A 21,153-nucleotide genomic window follows, 5' to 3' on the forward strand; every position below is an offset into this window, starting at 1 on the left:
ATTCTATATCAAGTAATGTAACATTCAACACTCATTTTAAGTATTTATCTTATTAAGTTTTGGTTTCTTTTCCTTGATATAGAAAAGAAAAAGATAAATTTTATTATATCGTATTCTGAGACTATAAATTATTAAATCTAATGTGTAAAAAAGAAAAAAAAAAAAAGAAACAAAGTGGTAATACATTTTCTTTTTTACATAAAAAAGAGACTGAACAAGAGTACAATGAAAACGTATGTAAGAAATAAATACAAATATTTATAGTTTACACATGCAGGAAATATGTGCGCTTTTAAATTATTTAAAATCAGCTATACGTTATGAAAACAAAAACTTTTTATAGTATATAGTATGATTTTTATTAACATCAAAATGGTTCTCCTATTATACTCGATATTTTTTCTTCAAACAATTCTAAATCGATTCTTTTTTTGTAATTAATTTTGTTAAATATATAGATATACATATATTACATGTAAAAAAAAGATTGTAATATCGAGTATAAGAAGACCACGCATATTCTTCTCGTGTTTTTTCTTTCTTTTATTTTATTTATTTGTTTTTTTTTTTTTTTAAATAAAGAACAGTAGTAACTTACTTTCGTCAAAAGTATTAGAATCAAATGAGATGTTTAAATAAAATCAAATATTATATATCTAATTTTCTCTAATTTTTCTACCAGGTACTACTATTCACTAATTTAATACAGATCATTGCCCTATAATAATATTAATTTATAGACATTTCTGAGAATGAAACGTACACCTTTTTAAATACATCAAAGTATGTTAATTGCTTTCGTTCGATTCAGAAAGTGAATAATAATAATATTTATTAATTGTTGTTTTCTACACATAGCGTGTTTATAATTTTATTTCTATTTTTTTTATTTTCCCAAGTGCTTACCTTTCAGATAAAATGTACATTTATTATTCTCTTTTTTTTTAATAAAAGTTTGGCAGGAGTTATAGAGACATAAGCACTACATAGATAGATTATAATGTTTTCCATAATTTTTTAATATTACTATGTATTTTTGTATATTTGTTGGAAACGCGAGTTCGAACTGTTAGAAGTGAAAAATTAGTATGGATGAAATGATAAGACCTGCCTAAATGCAAGGAATTGAACTACTGTACACTTAAACATTTTCCTTTAATACATAAACATTTGAAATAATCTCAAAGTAGGCAAAGCAACATAATAAAGGCTACACATTTTAGATACATACACTTAAAATCCTCATATATATAAATTAATTTTTACTTTTTTGTTTGTTTGCTTAAGAAACAATATCATCTGATAAAGAAAAAATGTTATAATTTAAAATACATGTGCATATTGATGATATATTAAATAGCACAAATATAGAATGTACAAAATCTGAAGTATACTGCTGCGATCACACGTTATTATATTATATTTTTTGATAAATGATTTTAAATGCTTGTATACTAATAATTATTAAACAATTAATAACATATCATAAAATGATAATAATCTACAGTGATATAGGAGTTTCTTAATGATAAAGAAATAGATAAAAAACTGAAAAGGCAAAAGAAATATCATACACATCGATTTTTACAGATGTGTAATGTCTTAAGAAGTAATATTTGTACTTTACAATATAGGTCTCTAAAGTGAATTACATTAAACTCAACAAATAATACATCTTCGATATTTGACTTTTCTTTTTTGTTTTTCTATCACGAAATAAAGCTAGAATTTATTTTTGCTTTAGATGCATATAAAAAATAACATATTGTAATAAATCTCCTACATCACTGTCAAGTCTGATTTGACGAATATCTGTGGTCATTCTACAATCAGGATTCATTTCTGTCGGCCGACGTTTTGACTAGCCTAAATCTGGCTAGTATCTAACGTTTCAAGCAAGCAAGGCACAGGACTTCTAATGGCTCAACGTGCGTTTGCTAGGAGGCACTACTCAACAGTTCCATGCCCTTAATGCCTCGTCAGCAGCAGCACCAACAAGTTAACACTGGAAACGAAAATGCTTAGAGTGTGCGGTATGAACTATTATTAGTATGTAGAAAGTGCAATTTTTTGTCTTCAATAGATTTACACGTTGACTTAGTATTATTAATATTATTAATTTTATGTACGTATACACCCATTTCACTAAATACAATTATGCAGTTTTTGAAATTATTAATATAACTGGTAAGACAGATACAGAAAAAATATTATTTTATGCAAATTTAAACACAAATTTTTTGTCGGATCACTATGAATTAAAGTGTACATTTTTCTTATATATATATATATAATCATTTTTAATGTTTTTTTACTGATCCCATTAAGTATCTATAACTTCTTATAGTATACGTACATATAATTTATATAATATGGTTAAGAGAATACAGATACATTAGCACAAATTATCAATAGAAAACAAATTGGTTTTTATTAGTATATATTTATTTTTCAAATAGATATATTGAAATTGACCACTTTGGTTGAATTATTATGTAACATTTTTTAATAGATAGAAAAATAGGCAGTAACCTTTGTTATTTTCTTACTACAATTAAAACTATCACCTACTATAATAATAAAAATTATATTAATCATTTTCCGAAAAGAATATATATATATATTTTTTCGTTTATCTAATATATTCTATTTAATACGTCGTTTAGCATTTACATATATTTGCTGTACTTAATATAATCTTCGATAAAAAATGATATTTTAATTAAAACAAAAAAATTGTTAAAAAAACTATGTAAACTAATGTATCGTAAACGTCTAGAAATTATATGCACAATTATTAAGATGTTAATTTTATTTGTAATACTTATTTGTTATAAAAAATTATTATTAGATATTACATTAGAGTTAGTTGGTAATTTGTGCTAAGAAATATCAAAAAGAGATACATAACGTATTCAGTGGAAAATACTAAATTACATTTGAACCATAACTGAAAACCCCAAGGCATGATTGCATGATTATTTAATTGATGTGATTAACTTGAAATGTGACTAAGCACATTAAAGAAAATAGTCAGTTTCTCTGATTATATTATTTTATCAATGCAATCAAGCCTCTATCACCACTTTGGTATAGTTGATTATAGCATGATCATGCAAAGATATGAAGCAAAGCTATGTCTCATGCCTTAAGAAAAAATATAAGTATATAAAAATAATTGACATATAAGTAAGAATTAGAAAATTGGCAACAGATTCGGTATTGTTTTCTTTTTATACAGAAGGCATGGAAGAAGAAAAAAGTCTATTGTTCAATCAATATCTTCACCACTTCTTACTTGAAACCAAATTTCACCACCAAACCATCACATCCCCATCTCACCACTTCTCTCACCAGGCTTGTCTCGATGACACATCTACGCAAGCTAAAAGAATGTTTGTTTTTTGTAAATGTTTTCTACCGCATTAAACTCTATACATAATGTAAGTATGTATATAAAATCACAGAGCAATTTTGTTGTTTACTTTTGTTAATGTTTAATTCATGATGCATAATATAACATAATATATATATAGCAGCATCAATTTATTATTAATTATATTATATACCCACATAAAAAATAGATTTAAGGAATATCATTATTGCAATGCATTTTATTTATAAAAAATGGTTTTCATGCAAAAAATGGATGGTCACGTTCATCAATTTAAGATTATTTCTTTTTGACATAGTTTTTTTTTCTTTTCTTTCTTTTTATCTTTTATATAAAAGTATATTATTTATTTAAAAAAATACATATATAAAATAATCGCGTAATACTTAGGTTCCCTACGTTGGCGTTCAAAGCAGCTAAATGTTATTGACAAAATTTCTACATCATGTAGAATTTATATATATAAATTTCATATAAATTAATTATTTATAAAATTCTCTCTTGACAAATATTATATATCACGAGTAGTAACTGTACGAAGACTATTTATTATCCCTATCGCGAATGATAGAGAGTGAGAGAGAAAGAGAGAGAGACATAGAGATTCGAGTAAAAATATTTTAGAAATAATATTTGAATATTCCATTTAAAAAATGCATAAAATCGCGCTATCAAAATTTTGGCATATATTAATGTATAATAGATAGAAATATATCATATTAATATTATTCTCTCACATTGAAACAACCAATATAGCAAAGATAAATACATCGTCATGCGATAGTCGGAGAATTTTCGTTGCGTATTAAATATATGCATGTATATATATGTATATATATATTCGATGCACATTGCAACACAGCAGCGGTGCAAGATGTAACACGATGGTAGTCGATGGTAGACGGTATCAACCACCGCACGGGGAAAACAAAAGCCATGTATGTATGTATATACACAGGAGGCAATCATGAGAGCTCCTCAAAGGAAAAAGGAAAGCTTAACGTTCTGCTGCCGAAGTTACTCCTTGCCAGACGGCTCTACGCATCGATAAACTGCAAAGCGTTAAATTGATCACGTTTTACCGGCAATCAATAGAACTGCACTTCCGCATGGCCGATGTCATTCAACGAACATTAAGTAAGTAAGTAAGTTTGTTTCATTTTTTTAAAAATGATTTAAAATCTGATTTAAACATCGAGCCTACCATGTTGCGGACGCCAGTAGACACATGCCAGGTATAAGGCCATTATAATAACCAGGACTTCGATCAGGGCTAAACCAGCTGCTACTCCTATAACTATTGCCGCATTTTCTTCTACCGTCGTTAGTATCGCTTTGTAACAACCCTATGAATAAGAATATTATTTATTTTCATCTTTTTTTTTACTCTTAAATTAAAATTATAAAAATCAATATTTTTTCAATATTTATGTATTTACTATTGGGCTTACCTTCTGATAATAAGAGTTCGTGGACGTAGGATTGAGAGGACACGAGCGATCCTGCAATTCACCATTTTGTTTTATGCAACAAGATTCCGGTACGACTTTGTTGGTTGTAGTCCAATTTGTACTTTCGTGAAAATCCAAATAACTTTCAACGCCGCAACAATGAAGCTAAATACGATCGAATTATTATATATATATTTTTGATATACACGTCATTATCATTTTTGAATTAATTTAAAAGAAACGATATAAATAAATACCTGGCTCATAATACCATCCCACGCAACTGTCACGGTTTCGGTCTGATCCACGCTTGCTGCGTAATACTTGATTGTCGACTTCAAGAAACTTTGTGTACCCTTTTCCGCCTATATTTATATTGTTATTTCAACATTAATAATCGTTGCTTTTTTTCTTAAGTACATTACTACACTGTAATAAACTATCATATAAAGTTAACGGATTAACATGATTCAATAATAGCTACTATTAGGTAAATATTTAAAATAATATATAAATATGTATCTTGTATGTAACATTCACACAATTCTACCCCAATCATAAATACTGATTAAAAATTTTTAACAATTACTAACCAAATAAATAGAAATCTTCAATGAAATGCAAAAGCGACCGAAATAATACTCAAAATAGAGAGCACTTCTTTAAAGAACTTTCACGACTCAACAAACTGTCCAACATTGGAATCGCTTAAAGCAAATATAACTGTTTTCTATCATGGACATTTTCTACATATACACATATATATACGCACGTCTCCTTTTAGTCCAAACGCAAGGCCAACCACCACACATTCCAGGACCAAAACCAATAAAAGAAGGACGCCATACTGCAATCAAAGAAGATATTTCTCTTTTAACGGCATCGATTACGATCTATCTAATATAAATATAGAATGTAATATATATATATATTACGCTCAATGTGTTTAACGTGTGCGCTTCGTAAAATGTCCGGATACCGTATAGAATGCCTGTTCGAAAAGATATTGTACAAAATACCCGTAACAAGTTTCGGTCAATCTACAAAATGTTCGGTCATTATACAGAATGCCTAGAGGATGGTGGTCAGTGTATTGAATCGCTCTGACAAGGAAATTTAAAAATGTGTTTTTTATTGCGACAATAAATCCCTTAGTAAAAATCAACATACAGTTATTTATAATTATAGTTAATCATAAGGATTATTTATTAGAGTAAGGTAACAAACTATAGGCATTAGGAATTACAGAGCTAACAAGTAGCTCTGCACGCAAATTTTTTTGAAACACACTTGAATTTGCAGTTGCATTCCTTATATCCCAGTGACCCTGACATGCTGTTATAAGATCATCTGTAATTCGTTTGATTAGTTTCACCTTACCAGCAATGTTAACAAGGTCAAACAATTCCAAAAATCAGCAGTGTATGGAAGGCTTTTCCCCTTCTTACCACTTAAAATATCTTTAGCTTCTTTGACAACTTGTATTCGATCCTCGTATTGATGAGTGGTAAGAAGGTTGCTGTTAATTTTTTTTTACTTAAGAGACCGGAAAGCTTTTCCTTGGACGTTTTCCGCATTTCATTCAAATGCGCCCCTTCATGTATAAAAACACACACAGACACACAAAATAACTGATTAACTGAAATATTTTAACTTGAAATTAAACTAAACTAATTAACGACCGAACAGATTTGTTATAATTTAATTTAATAATAAAGCTTAATTATTATTATTTTAATAAAAAAACGTGATCTTCATTTTACCGATTGCTAGAATTTCAACAGCATACGCACGTCCAATTGACCGTCTCAGCCTCATATTCTACTAACAGATTGTAATAATAGATTTTAATAAGATACTAATAAGATTCTAATAACAAATTATTGTTCATGTAATGATAATGAATGTTCATCACCATGTCAACCGATTAATAAGCTATCGGTCAACGACAAAAAGCTGATTAATAAATTATGTTCGGTAAACGTCGGCGACAAAAAGGCTATTAATAGACTAGCAGTCGCTAAAGTGTTAAGATATCTCAAGTTCAGCCTATTCAGCATAGATCCAACAGTTCCCGACTGTCAATAATAAAATATAACACAACTTCCTACGTTAAACACATTGAACGTAACATATAGATGTATAAATGTATGATTTTAATCAAATAATGAATTACGGACTTACGACACAGAGGAGACATCTAGATTCGAACATTGCACCGCAATATCCTAAAAAGCTAACAATGAACGTAAGGGCACCGGCAATGATTAGGATATAGGACATCATTCTTATAACATCGGTATCCGTTTTAGTCTGTAACAAATAAAATAAATTATACTTTTATTTGGATCTTATGATACATTATATTTGAGTCGACTGTTTTTTGTGTTCCGTTTGTTAATAAACGTTCAAGTCGAGTTGAGATTTATAATAAGACTTTGATTTATTATTATTTTCAATCTAGAATTTTAGATGTCAAAGATGCACCTCGCTTTTTGCATGTCGATCAATTATTGGAAAAGTTAATGAAATCATGGACAATATTAAACAAGACTGGCGCATTAGCAATTGTAATATCGGTAAGGAACTAAACATTAATCATAAAATTGTTATAAACCATTTGGAGAAGTTTTTTGCATTAAAATATGAAGAAACTGTTTCTCCTAATTTAATATAATATATTCTCTGCCAATTTTTTTTCTTATTGTAAGATATTCAGTACGAATAGAGTGTATTATGTCTGTTATTACAACAAGACTCATATATATATATATATATATATACTACTTGATGTATATAAGAGGATGACATAATGGTGTTCACAAATGGCACTTAGAGAACACTTATAAGGTCGCTATATACGAACGATCCCTGTCATATGTGATCCCTATCGAGTTTCACGAAGCAATAGCAGCAACAGCAGTAGCAGACATAGACAACATAGTCCCTCCTTTATGTGAACGATATAAGACACATTTCATCTAGCAGCATGTGAACGTTTTCAATATTTTATAGTTGACATCTTGGGCCCATGTTCCTTGGGTTGCTCGATACAACAACTTTACTCTTAGGAATCTGTCTACATAGCTGCGAATAATTTTCTTCATCTATTCCCATGTAATTTTGTAGTGGTTATTACAGCAACAACAGGAACAGCAGCAAGCTTATATCGAAACAAGTACTTAGTAACATACCCCGCCGTTATTTCTTCAAGGATATCTATAAAATTTACATATTCTAGCAGCAGACGAGACAGCAACAATTTACACGAGGAGCCACTTCTATTCTTCTGTGTATTTATCGGCTACGTTATCCCGTTTAATTCTACTAGCATAAGAAAGAATACGTCGAACACCTGCCGTAAGATCGTTATTTTTGGTAATTTACATTAATCATTGGAATAAACATTGAGAATAAGGTGGCAATATTTTAAATTACATACTACCGCGATATTATATTATTCAGGATTATGCGAATGAAAGAATCAATGAGAGTATACTTTTAGTATTGAATATTTGCTTGCAGCACACACGGATCCATAAAACTGTTATTTCACTTGAATTATTAAACGGAAACTAAATTTAGGAAACTAAATTATTTTTATTACAATAATACGACCGTTTAAAACGTTACGTATAGCTTTTATTTAGTTGTATAATAATTTCTAATTAATCCTTTATTTTCTCCGTGCATGGGTTCACCGTATCGATCTATTGTGCATATAATACGCATTTTTTCTTTCTTATCTTTTATTTTTATTCTTAGAGATGAGTCACGAATACGAACAAAGTTTCGTAATCACGCGACGCGAAGACAGTTATGGAGGAGAAAAAAAATTGAAGAAAAAAAAGCAAAAGCAAAAAAGGACGAAAATCGCGATGAGAAGAGATGAAGAGAAGCACGGAAGTATAGTCTAATCTCGTCAACGCTTTTCTAATTACGTCTACGCGATGAATAGATGCACCCTTGGATGCATCTTTCTCGACGATAATGAAGGTGAGACGTGGTTGCTACCTAGTCGTCAAGAATATAAAACTTGACATGTGTATACCTATGTCTATATATGTATATGTATAAGTATCTGTAAGTAAGTACGAAGGTATGTATTTTAGATCACATGAGTTCGTCACCGTGTGTCGTACTAACGACACGTTCTTTTCAAAAGGAAAACACTTTACCAGAGTATATCTTTCGACACTGCGAATGGCCAAAGAAAAAAGAAAAAGAAAAAGAAAAAGAAAGGTACAAAAATTCACATCGGTACTTTCTACTTAAGTACATATATGTATGCATGTAAGTATACTCTGTATATACACATGTCGCATTGAAATTTCATCTTGGCGTCGAGCGTTAAAGAAAATGCACGTGGACGAGGAAAACGCTGTATATCTTTTTATTCTTCTATTATAAATGGAACGTGCGATTAAGTGCTTTAATTGTCCGACATTTTTAATTGCATTAGACCGAATCTTCTATTGACGTCTTGTTAACAATCACTGCTAAGAATCTGGGTCTATTTGCACGTAATATCTAAGCGTAGAAAGTTTTCCAACACTTTGTTCTAACGCGTTTAACATAGTAACAATGATATTTAACACTGAACGTAACACGAATAGGTTTTACATTTGAAATTAACATTCTTAATTGTTATTGCGATTTTTTCTTCCTTTTATAATCTTACGAGGATTAAAATTATAAATATTATTTTATTTATTATTTAAATCAAATTGACCATCACATCTGTATTCGATTTTCTTAGTAATTTAACATGTAGAATATTTTTTATTTTCATATTTGAACAAAATGAATCGTATGTTATTCAGTAAAATAAAATAAAGAAAAAAAAGAACATTATTTACGTAAAAATTACTAAGAAAAAGCAAATAACTTTTGAAACGATCCGAATATATATATATAAAAAATTATGTTCGTGCTACCGAACATCAAACATCGAAGAGAGCACTCTTTTGCAGTCTTTAAAAGAAAAAAAAAAACTAATAAAAAAAACAAAAAAAGAAAAAAAAGTTAGCACGATGGAGGGCTTTGGCCCCAGTATGTGTTGCGATTCTCAGTGCAGAGGCACTCTGATCCTCCCACGCATCGTGGCATAATGTGACAACCAATCATCTCATCAACTTCGAAGTACCGATAATTACGACTCCTCTCATCGTCGTCCTCGTCGTCATAGTCGTGTCGTCTCTCTTAGCCACCATTTTTATTTGCCATCCCTCTCCTCGTCCACGTTGCGAATAAATTCTCTCAACGAGTACTCTGTGTGTGTTGTTAGCTCACAATATTCCGTTGATAAAGTTCATTTTCGACCGAATGTCCAATTAACCTATGACCTGAGAAACGATCTTTCAATTATTAAACTCGGTTTAACGTTCTTAGGTAATGGACGATTCATTTTTGTTGCTGTAACATATGATTTTTTCTTTTTCCACTCTGTTATCATTTTTTTTAATAAACAAATGGCAACGTGCCATTCATACATTGGAAAAATCTTGTCGCACGAATGTTTATGTCACGAACAATGATTTTTACTATTTTTTGATATCTCCCCCGTCCCCCAGATACATATATATATATATATGAATCTTCTTAGGAAAACCGGAAAGAGAAGTTGTTACGTAAAAAAGTGCTAGCAGATGCTTCAACATCGACATTACACATATATATGTGGTGGATATATATGAAAATCGAGTTCATTTATACGACAGTATGGTACGGTACAATAAAACGACAACGACGACTACGACGACGACGAATACGATGGATAAGCATGCGAAAAACTTGAATGTAGGAACACGATGCTCCCAATTCCCAGATGCATAATGTACTTCTTCCAATTCTACGTGCCGTTTTACGAACGATGGAATGTGGTACGAAACAAAGACGCGTTCCACTTTGTAAAATGCGACGTATATGTATACGTTTTCACGGTGCATCCATCCATCTTGTATGCATATACACATATATATGTTACACTTTTTAAAACAGTCAGCGAAAGGGTGAAAACAGAAATAACGTTTTCATAAATGTACGCCAGAGGAAAGAGACTGAATTTATGTTCCTTTACTTCGTTCATTTTAAACATATATCTATATACCCCATAGATAATTTGCATTTATTTTCTACCATATAAATTTCTATAATAACATGTGTGGAAAAATTTAATATATCACTTAAAGGGTACTTTTATTCGCATGCACAGGTACAAATTTATTTTCATGTTAAAAATAAAATGTAAAACAATAAAAAACAATGTTACCTGTTAAGTACTTTTTTCTTTTTTTTTTTTTTTTACACACATTTACAGATTTGAAATACTAAGTTTCGTATATTAGAACCTTTTTAAAATTCTTCTCATAATGTATTTTTAAGTAGCCACGCGACGCCAAACGCCATTGGACGCGTTACGGCGTGACGGATATCCGGCGATTCGCGTGCGACCCTCCGATCTCTAAACTAAGGATATTAGATATTAGATTCCACGCATTTAACACCGCTCGAATATTTTTTTTTTTATCCTACCCTACAACCCTCTTTTATTTCTACAGATCACAACTTTTGATCTAAAACAAAAGATAATTTTATAATTATTTTTTTCCCAACAGCATAAGTTTCGTGAAAGTTTTCTTTCCCCTCCCTTTCTTACAGGTGGAAGATAATATAAATTCTTATTCGCGTGTAGTTATTTTCTTTCATATACATATACAACGTTAGATACACGTGAGTTATTTTTTTATTCGTTAACTTTGGATCTCTGGTTGGAAAAGTAGTCGGTTTTAATTATTCTAGTTGCGCGTGATGTTCTAGTAGATGACCACGAGAATGATTAAATTACAGTCATCTCTTTGTGCGTGTAATACCCTCTTGCTTCTAACAGTAGTAACAAGTAAGTCGAGATAAATCGCGCAAGTACGAAGGTCGTGCTTAATACGTAACGTTTTCTAAAATCTAATAATTTATATATATACGTTTAAACGTGTTAGAAGTATCTACAATTATGTTAATGTATTGTATTCATTAATATCAACATAGGTGTCTTTTACATATAATTAAAAAACTATCATGATACGTTTAATTTAACAAATAGCTTTAAGTAATTAATAAAAAAAATGGATTAAGATCGTAAAGATACAAACAAAAAAAAAGACAAAATGTCCGACTTGGGATCTCATAAGTTATTGAAGTAATCGTCCTATTGTTCTAACATAAAATTAGGTCAGTCTTCGTTGTAAGTGCTTCTTATGTTTTCTTTTTTTTTTTTTATTGTCTTCTTTTTCTCTAGAGTTTGCACAGAAAAGGACCTCATTAAACGTCGTCTAAAACCCTTTCCTCATTCTTAACGTATCGTGTTAGCTGAGAATCTTAACGGTAAGAGTACGCACGTATATGGCCTTAATATTTTTCCTCAAATTGACTTAATACCAAGAATATGCTAATTAGATGTACTCTTTCGTTCGTTTCACAAAATGACGTTAATGAATCACGTATTTCTCTCTGTCTGTCTCTCAATATTTTTAACACTTGTAATTTTCTTAAAAAGAATTGTAGGTGAAGGGGTGAAAAGAAAGCCAACAAAATGACCTACTTAACTCGTTAGCACATGTGAAATAACAAATAGCAAAAGGATGTATAATCTTTTACTTAATCATATCTTTGGATGCATACAACAATTTGACGCGAGAGAAAAATAATTTTCTAAAATATATTGACTTTACAAATTTTTTCTTGTTAATCATGCTTAAAAATATTTTTTCATTTTGTTTTGTGGATAATTATAATAAAATAGTAGTATAAATTCTATAACAATATGTAACCATAGCAGAGCCTTGACAGACACAATTCTACTCCTACTATTATATAAATACTGATCATCTATTTAAATTACTGGTAAATTATTTTTTTATACCGAACAAAATATTATATCGATCATTTATTTTACAAAATATTAACGAACAAAAAAAAACAAGTAAAATCTAAAATAACACGTATCAAGTTTTTGCATGCTCCAATTCGACTATTCCAAACCTATTTTTTTCTGTCTCTTTCAATTTTAACAAATTTACTTTGAAGTCACGATCGTGGTAAGGGAATGAATTCAAATCCTTTTGTGATCATTTAACTATCATGTTCGAATTAAAAAAGTATTGAATGAATCCTCCTCCAAAAGGAAGTTTTATGTTACTTCTATTTATACGATTCATTTCGAACTATTCTTTTTCTTTACTTACAATTACAGAACAGTGGACTTTTCGTGTTCGAGAGAATAGAAACGTTCTTGGTGAAAGGACGAATAAAATTTAGATTAAGAATGGACCTTTCTCGATTTAAGAATCGCCAAGATTCTTTATAAACACTCCCCTCCCTTCCCCTCCTACTCCTACTTCTCGTTCTCACACCAAAAAGGTGTAAGATAGCGAAACTCGTTTGCGAACCGGTATTTTTCGTTGGAGAGGTGCACATAAGACAAGACAACCCAGGTGCCGTCGTTCCTTCAGTTTCTTAGAATGACTGGTTGAGATAATCGGACAAATTGCGTTACATTCATGCTTGTCAACTTCTCTGGTACATCGGTTAATCTCATCTTTCGAGCAAAACCGCGTGCAGCATACTATAAATACACATATATCAACACATTGTACGTATGCGTGTATTGGATTGGTTATCAATAAATGATATTGACATTTATAATAATTTATATTTAAATCAATAACTTTAGAATATTTTTTTTTAATTTTTAGTATTTTATATTTAAATAAATAGTACAAAAATATTTGTTTATTTGAAAATATTGTAGTATTTTATATTTAAATAAATAATATATGAAGTACTATATAGAGTATTTTGCTTATCGAAAGACTTTGAACATTTTATATACTAATAAACGACAAGAATAATTTTTAGATTAAAAATTCCGTTATTTACTGACCAACCCAATAAACACGTGCCGTTATCATAAGTTGCGATTTTGTCCTCGAAATTTCTAAGGTCATTTTGCACCTCTACCGACAACAAAACGATGAAAGCGAGAAAAGAAATTCTCTTGGATACGCATCGTTATCGATTCAGATGGAACAAATCGAAAATTTCCTTATAATCCTTTTTTTTTTTTTTTTGCGATAAATATCAACTACGAATTAATCTTGAAATTTTAATCTAAAGTCCAGTATTTTTGTTTAGTTTCTGATAAATAATTTAGAAAAAAAGGGGGACGAAAAATGTCAATTGATTTGAAAATAGCAAGTATTTGAAATATTGATCGTGCAAATACTACAACACCGTACGTGCATAATATTATGCAGATTTTATCGATGATCAATGTGTGATAAGACTTTATTTGTACTATAGAAATGAAGGAACGTCTATTGTGCATTTTACGTTAGTTGATAGTGACGTTTTGACGTTCCTACGAGCAATTCTTCTTCTTCCTTCTTCTACCCTCTAATTTAAAAGTCTAATAAGGTATTGGAAAGACGTATAGTGAAAAGCGTTATAAAGAGAGTGTACGGTTTCATACACATAAAAAGAAGCTGTGGGTTATGTTCAACCTTTAGTTCCTTATCGATGATCGTTCAGCTTTCCACATCACATACTCGTATATACATACATGTATACGTATCAACATAAGATGTGAGCTTTAGTTCATCTAAGCCGATATTGATTTTCTTCGCGAATGTTATCAGAATTTTGGTATTTGGCCAAAGTCTTCTAAGCAGAACATGCTGAGGTTAATCTGTATATATATGATTAGGTTGTAACGACGAACGCAAACAGGTGGCTAAAATAACAACTGAAAGAAATCACAGAATATAAATCTTAATTTAAAAATCCTTCCATGAAAATCGTCTTCTTTTTGATTATTATCTAATATTCTTTCTAGCATTAATCTAGATTATTTTTTTCTGAATTGTTGATTCATCAGGAGTAGTCTGATTCATGTATGCTATGAGGATATACCTCATCGTATTTCAATATCTTTGTTAAGGTATACTCTATTAATAGATGTTATATAATACATTTATCTTTTTCTTCAACATTTTTATTGTATGATTCTTAATTTTTTACTGATCGTGAGCCTAGTTAATGAGTACTATAATTCTTTTAATAATATTTGTATAATATTGTTTCAGATAAAAAATTATTAAGATAAATAAATAAAAATTATATTAATTATAAATATTTTGTTAATACTTAATAAAATATTTGATTATTGTTAATAATTTTTTCTTAATCCAATGATATCATTGTAACATTAAAACAATTGTCATTTTATTCAAGATAACATAAAAAGATAAGTTAAAAATTGATGATATCAATATAAATGAAATAAAATCAATTTCTTACCAGAATATCGGACTGATCGAGCTTTGCGATGAGGTTCGTGAAGGAGCTCCTGTCGGCAAACAACCAGATACCAACGGTCAATGCTGCTCCGCCAGCGACCTGTATAAAAGACATGCCCGATGTAAAAGATTTCGTTCTGCTTCGAGGAGCTCAAGGCCACTTGCGAGGAAAGGAGAAGCGAACATTCCTCTGGATATTTTCTACAAAATAACACGAAGCAAAAGGACTTCCTAATTCGCGTGCGGTTTTACGATCGTTTCGATTCTCCTATTCGTGTTGTTCTTATCTCCGAGGGATCATTTGCTTTTGCATTGTTCGAGAGCTGCATTTCCACATTGAGAATTCTACGAAAATTATATTCTTTGACGGGGGGAAAAAAAGGAAAAGAAAGAAATAATAATGCAAAAGGAGAAGTAATGTCGATGATTCGTTGAACTAGTCGAGGAAAATGTAAACTACGGTATATACCCATTATTTAATATCGTGTAACTGAACCATTTTAAATTCTTGAGATATTATTTCATTCGATTGTTTGGAAACTTAATGTTTATGTAAAGAAAATTTTTCATCATTTTTTAATTATATTTGGTATTATTAGTATACTATACTTTATTGTTCTACGTAGGTGGATTAAAAAGTTTGGAGACTAATGTAGAAACAATTATTTTTGGTCGAGTTAATTTTTATTAAAAAAAAAGGAGAAAAAAAATGTTTCTTTTTATTGGACTTCAAAACTTTTAAACCTCCTTACATATTTAAATATTTATTATTTTATTTATAAAATGATACTCACGAAAAATACAAAGTTGAAAAAGCACAAAAAGTACTTGGCACACTGTGAGGCGCAACCCATTTTTGATTTGGATTTCTAGAACTTCGTCTGTAAAAAAAAATAAAAAATATACAAAGAAGGAAATATATTATATATATATAAATATATAATTACATAGATACACATGTACATATACATATGATTTACATACTACAGTATATATACACACAGACATTTTAAGGCGCCTCTATAATATCGCTATATTAAAGGGAATATTTTTTTAAAGAGATTGCCAACTACTTAAACGAGCTTCATCTATTACTTAATATATATAGAAAAAGTTTGTTAAGTATATAAAAGCATATAAAAGAAAAGATGCACCTGATGAATGCCTACCGAGCTTGGCATAAGTCCAAGTGCCACTTATTTATTGCGTACTCGAAACGGATACAACGTAGTAACCTAATAAGTTACACACCCACGTCCTCTCTTTTTATTTCTCTCTCTCTCTCCCCCCCCTCTCTCCTTCACACGCACTTTTTTTAATTAATTTTACTTAAATATATTTATAAAGATTACAAAGCACGAACTTGAAAAAACAAATTACATCATGAACATAAAAAGATATTCATCGATCTAATAATAAATGATTAACAATTGTGAATACTATTGTTGATAGCCTTAATTGTAATTGGATTGATCGATGAACGAAAAGAAAATGACAAAGTTTGTAAAAATAAACAAAAAATTTTGACGTACCTTATAAATTTTTCATCGAACGAGCAAAGAAACGAATTTTATGATAAAATAAATTCTAATCTTCTAAGTTGTTTTTATGATAAAGTATTACAATAACATAGTTCTAACAAAAAAAGAAGTCATTAAGCGTATTTTTTGAAATGCAATAAAAGAAAGTACATATTTAAGATTGTTCGATGATTTAAATCATAAAAAAAAATGCAACGTTAATTTATGCAAAGATTGATGCTTGAGAACTGGCCGTATTTCAATCGTATCAACACAATTATAAAATTCCAACGTATTTATTGGCAAATTAGTGTTACTTCTGGATTCTATGGACGCGAAAAACAAAGAAGAGTAAATTGGTCAAATTGATGAAGGCTGTCTGTTGCCAATGGGTTTCAAAGAAGACGTTATTTTTCGAAAACGTATAATAACATATTTATAGGAATTTATAAATATATGTATATAGATCGAGAAGGAAAAAGAAAGAGAGAGAAAATAAGAATTCTTTAACTTCGTACCTTGTGAAATGTTATTTTTTGTTCCGAGAGGAATACAATAGTTCGTTGTGAAGTGTTAGCTAAATATCTATAATTAGATCATGAGAAATATTTTTGCAGGATTAAGATCTTGAATGGAAAACAAAACCGATTTCAACTTGCTCGTTAAAATTTATCTAGTATACGTAAATTAGTCTTATGCATAATACATGAATTATGTGTGCTTAAATGATATTACGCAAATCAATATTATTATAAAAATTATATATACGTGTTGCATATAATAATATGATATATATATATATATAAATTAATATATAATATTATAATAATATTAATATATAAATTATATACAATTTATTATATGTATATATGTATATATATTGTAATATAATACAATATAAGGGATACAATAGATAGAACACAAAAAGCGTAGTCACAATTTTTAACTGCACAAAGCAAATAATACAATTTACATTCGCACAAAGCTTATTTTTTTTACAATTTACACTTTACAACGCTCCAATCTCCAATTTACTCTTTATCGTAATCTGATCTTTCTATATCTCCTACACGCCGCTTGTATATTTATATCGCACAGTCAGCTCGTTACACTAAAGTGTATGATTTACTTTTTTTCACAAATTAAAAAACACAGATATATTTCAACCTTAATTCGAACTTTAACAATAGGATAAAACCAATATTTATAAAGATTAATCATTTCGAAGTTCAGTTATTAGCCTAGAATCTTTTAAATACCGTATTCTCTTACAATATGGAAGGCCCTGGATAGCTGAAAGATGAAAACAGTCGCCCGGAATGCGGAAGACCCGGATTCGAGTTCCGGCCCAATCGGTTCAGTGGCCCAATTTTTTCACACAAATTTATTTTATATAAATATAATAATTACATATAATTTATATAATAATAATAATATTAAGCACAATAAATCATATATTACATAATATTTCAAGTGACAAATATTATCATGACAGCATAAACATGCAGATAAACCTAATAAAAAATAACACAAGGTAATGTCAAGTGTACGCCGAGAATTACCACTAGAATTAATTATAAAGGTAAAGGAATAAGAATGTCGTTGTATAGTAATGGATAAAACAATAATGTTACTTGAATATTGATTTCCAAGTGCGTAATAATACGCGACGGTGATGTTGCTAATAGTAATCAGATAATATAAATGAAGAGCACCGTAAAAGCTCTAACAACGTGCCTTGGCATGCTGCAATAAGACCTTGAATAATTGACATAAGTTTCCTGTAATAAATAGCGTAAGCACGATTCTTATTAACTTTTATCTTCTCTTCGATAAAATAAGAGATATTGAAATTAAAATCGTTCTTTTCGTTGTTACCAGCATTCAATTAGCAATCTTATTGCGTCATTCGAATTTCCATCATCAAGCGAATTATCAATCTAACACGTACGTATTAATGATCCTTGTTGCGTGAACATAGTTATATACGTTGATCAAATAACCTTCAGAAAAACTTTATAAAGAAATCACACATTTTTCATATTAAATAATCCTCTTTTAAATCCATTTCTTTAGAAGTTTCTTTCAAAACTTTTCTCAAAAATACCGACTGTTTAGACAATCAAAATATACTGTATATATTATAATATATACAATTAGAAAATAATTGTATTTTACAATTTTGTAGTAATAAGAAAATTAAGATGTAAAAAATATAGATATAAGTATAAATATAACGTATATGCTTTTAAAGTTGTATGAAGTTAAAAAATGTTGAAATAGGAAATATGATCGATTGCGATGACAATTATAAAAAGATAATATTTAGATAGATTTATTGCTTCGAGAATAATGTTGAAAATATCAAAAGACGTCATGGATGTTATGTAAATTCAGATAATATAATTTGTAATGACGGTTTTAAAGTACGGTATTGAAACCGTCACCCTTCAACATGTTTGGCAACTTTCAACGAAGTTTACGCAATAAGCTACTGTACGACTTTTGATTGGAACCTGTTGTACGTTTTAAAGAAATATGAAGTTTTACAAGTATCGAACGCGTAACGTAAATACATATACATATATACCATATGTATATATAGATAAACATAAAAGGAAAGTATGAGTATGGTCAATTTGAGAGAAGTCACTGAGATTTAAATCCCTTTCTCTTTTTCTTTCTTTTTTCTTTACTGTCAAAAAAAAAAAAGGAAAGAGAAAATAATTTAACGCTACGCGATATCCATGATCTCACAGATTTCTCCGAGCTCATAGATAATTTACAATTACTTGCTCTATTCTATCTAAGCAATTTACTTTTGTTGAATTTTTGAGATTTTTAGATACTTAGATTCGATTGCGATGAACATTGAACACAATTTCGATGTAAAAGACAAATGTCCGAGTAATAAGTAACAATAATTTAGAATTGTAAAATAAATTGTAGAAAGTAAATTTGTACTAGAACGATTCAGAAAAGAAATAAACAATGTCATTTACAAAGTAGTTACAAATTTAGGATACGATTTCTGAAGTCATGTTGAATAGTTTTGCAACAGTTCGCATGAATCGTGCAAAGTAATAGTTGTTAGATTTCACATAAATAGTAATATTCCATTAAAATAACTTCCAATTTATATTAATAAATTCACAGCGTCCGAAGTACGCTTAATAAATGATTCCTTTATTCCAATTTTTTTTTTTGATAAACCAGGTATAGCCAATAAATAATTGGGATTTGATCAAGGAATTTGGATAACCAATTTATGGGCCTATCAAAACAGACACGAGATTGATAGAACTGCATTTAGATGAATTGTAGATGAAGTTAGAGCATCATCGTTGTTTAAAAAAGTCAATTTTCATCAATTCAAGAATACTTCAATAATCATGACCTTTCTTCGTGAATCATCAAGTATATAAATACACTGTACTTTCTAGACGTTCATTAAATGATTCACCAAGAATACCGATAGGTAAGTCCCGAGGTATGTTACGTTAAAAGCGCAGCTAGTAATGAAACCAAAAGAGAATAAAAGAATAAGAGAGAAGAAACGATGAGAAAGAGATAGAAAGAGATAGAAAGAGAGAGAGAGAGAGAGAGAGAGAGAAATGTGGAAGGTAAAGAAGAGCCGTAGGAAAACCTCGATTAGACGACCTAGTATCGGATATCCAGCTCACGGTTCTCATTACTCTACCAGGAATCCATCTGGCTGTACTCCGACATCCCTGCAGCGAAACAGCACCAACTCCAGCAAGAGTAGCAGCAAGAACAGTAAGAGGAAAGAATCGACACGGACTACCGGCTATCTGAAATATTCTACTCCGTTCTCGGAGCAGGCAGCAAGCCACGATCGTTAACTGAACGAACGCGACCCGTTTCGGGAACCCGTTCCATTCGACAACGGATCCTGGGGACTCGATCGAACAAATCTCTCACGTGAGACCCGAATCTCTTTCTATTTTTTTTCAACTTTTATCTAACGCTTCGTTGAATTTTTCAATCAGTTGGACCTAATTGCTAAACGAAAACCTTTGAAAAAGTCAATACCGAAAACCCTCAATCAATTCTCTTTTATCTTTTCAACTCCAAAGTCAATAAACCTACATATTGAGTGTCCCTGAATATAAGCGGGAAACGTTTTGGGGATGATTTCAATGTCCGTAAATAATATGCGCTTTATTGATTTTGTTTTCAAGTTTTAGCAAATTTTTTAATGCAATTATTTTATTGTTACATTTGTTTTAATAAATGTGTATTGACAGTGTTAATACTTTTCGATACAAAATTGAACAAAGCTTCAAACAAATCTGATATGAGCAAAATCTGAACATTTAAAAAAAATAATTTATGATTTATTCTAGAACATCCCGTATTATCCTGGACCAAAGAAAAAGACTCACTCAGTGGTGCATTGAAAATTAGATCACCGG

General features: G+C 29.9%; 1 protein-coding gene across 4 annotated transcripts in view; it reads right to left on the reverse strand.

Annotated features, from left to right (window-relative positions):
- Positions 1–541: 541 nt before the first annotated feature.
- Positions 542–21,153, reverse strand: part of LOC106785950 (tetraspanin-1) — a 33,807-nt gene continuing 13,195 nt past the window's right edge. The window contains exons 2-10 of one of the 4 annotated variants that reach the window (XR_001381588.1): positions 15,992–16,078; positions 15,199–15,297; positions 7,030–7,158; positions 5,618–5,692; positions 5,103–5,210; positions 4,846–5,010; positions 4,599–4,740; positions 3,299–3,385; positions 1,923–2,005 (exon numbers count right to left, since the gene is read on the reverse strand). Coding sequence is in view for 3 of the 4 variants with exons in the window: in XM_014746829.1 (XP_014602315.1) it covers positions 3,351–3,385; positions 4,599–4,740; positions 4,846–5,010; positions 5,103–5,210; positions 5,618–5,692; positions 7,030–7,158; positions 15,199–15,297; positions 15,992–16,051 (813 nt within the window). In the remaining variant the exon portion in view is untranslated. Of the gene's footprint in view, positions 2,006–3,054; positions 3,386–3,408; positions 4,447–4,598; positions 4,741–4,845; positions 5,011–5,102; positions 5,211–5,617; positions 5,693–7,029; positions 7,159–15,198; positions 15,298–15,991; positions 16,079–21,153 lie in introns of those variants that run through there. The other 3 variants (XM_014746830.1, XM_014746829.1, XM_014746827.1) reach the window with 3 other exon arrangements.

The sequence above is a fragment of the Polistes canadensis genome, unplaced genomic scaffold, assembly GCF_001313835.1.
Source record: "Polistes canadensis isolate GaletaPanama2010 unplaced genomic scaffold, ASM131383v1 scaffold_59, whole genome shotgun sequence".
Lineage (NCBI taxonomy): Eukaryota > Metazoa > Arthropoda > Insecta > Hymenoptera > Vespidae > Polistes > Polistes canadensis.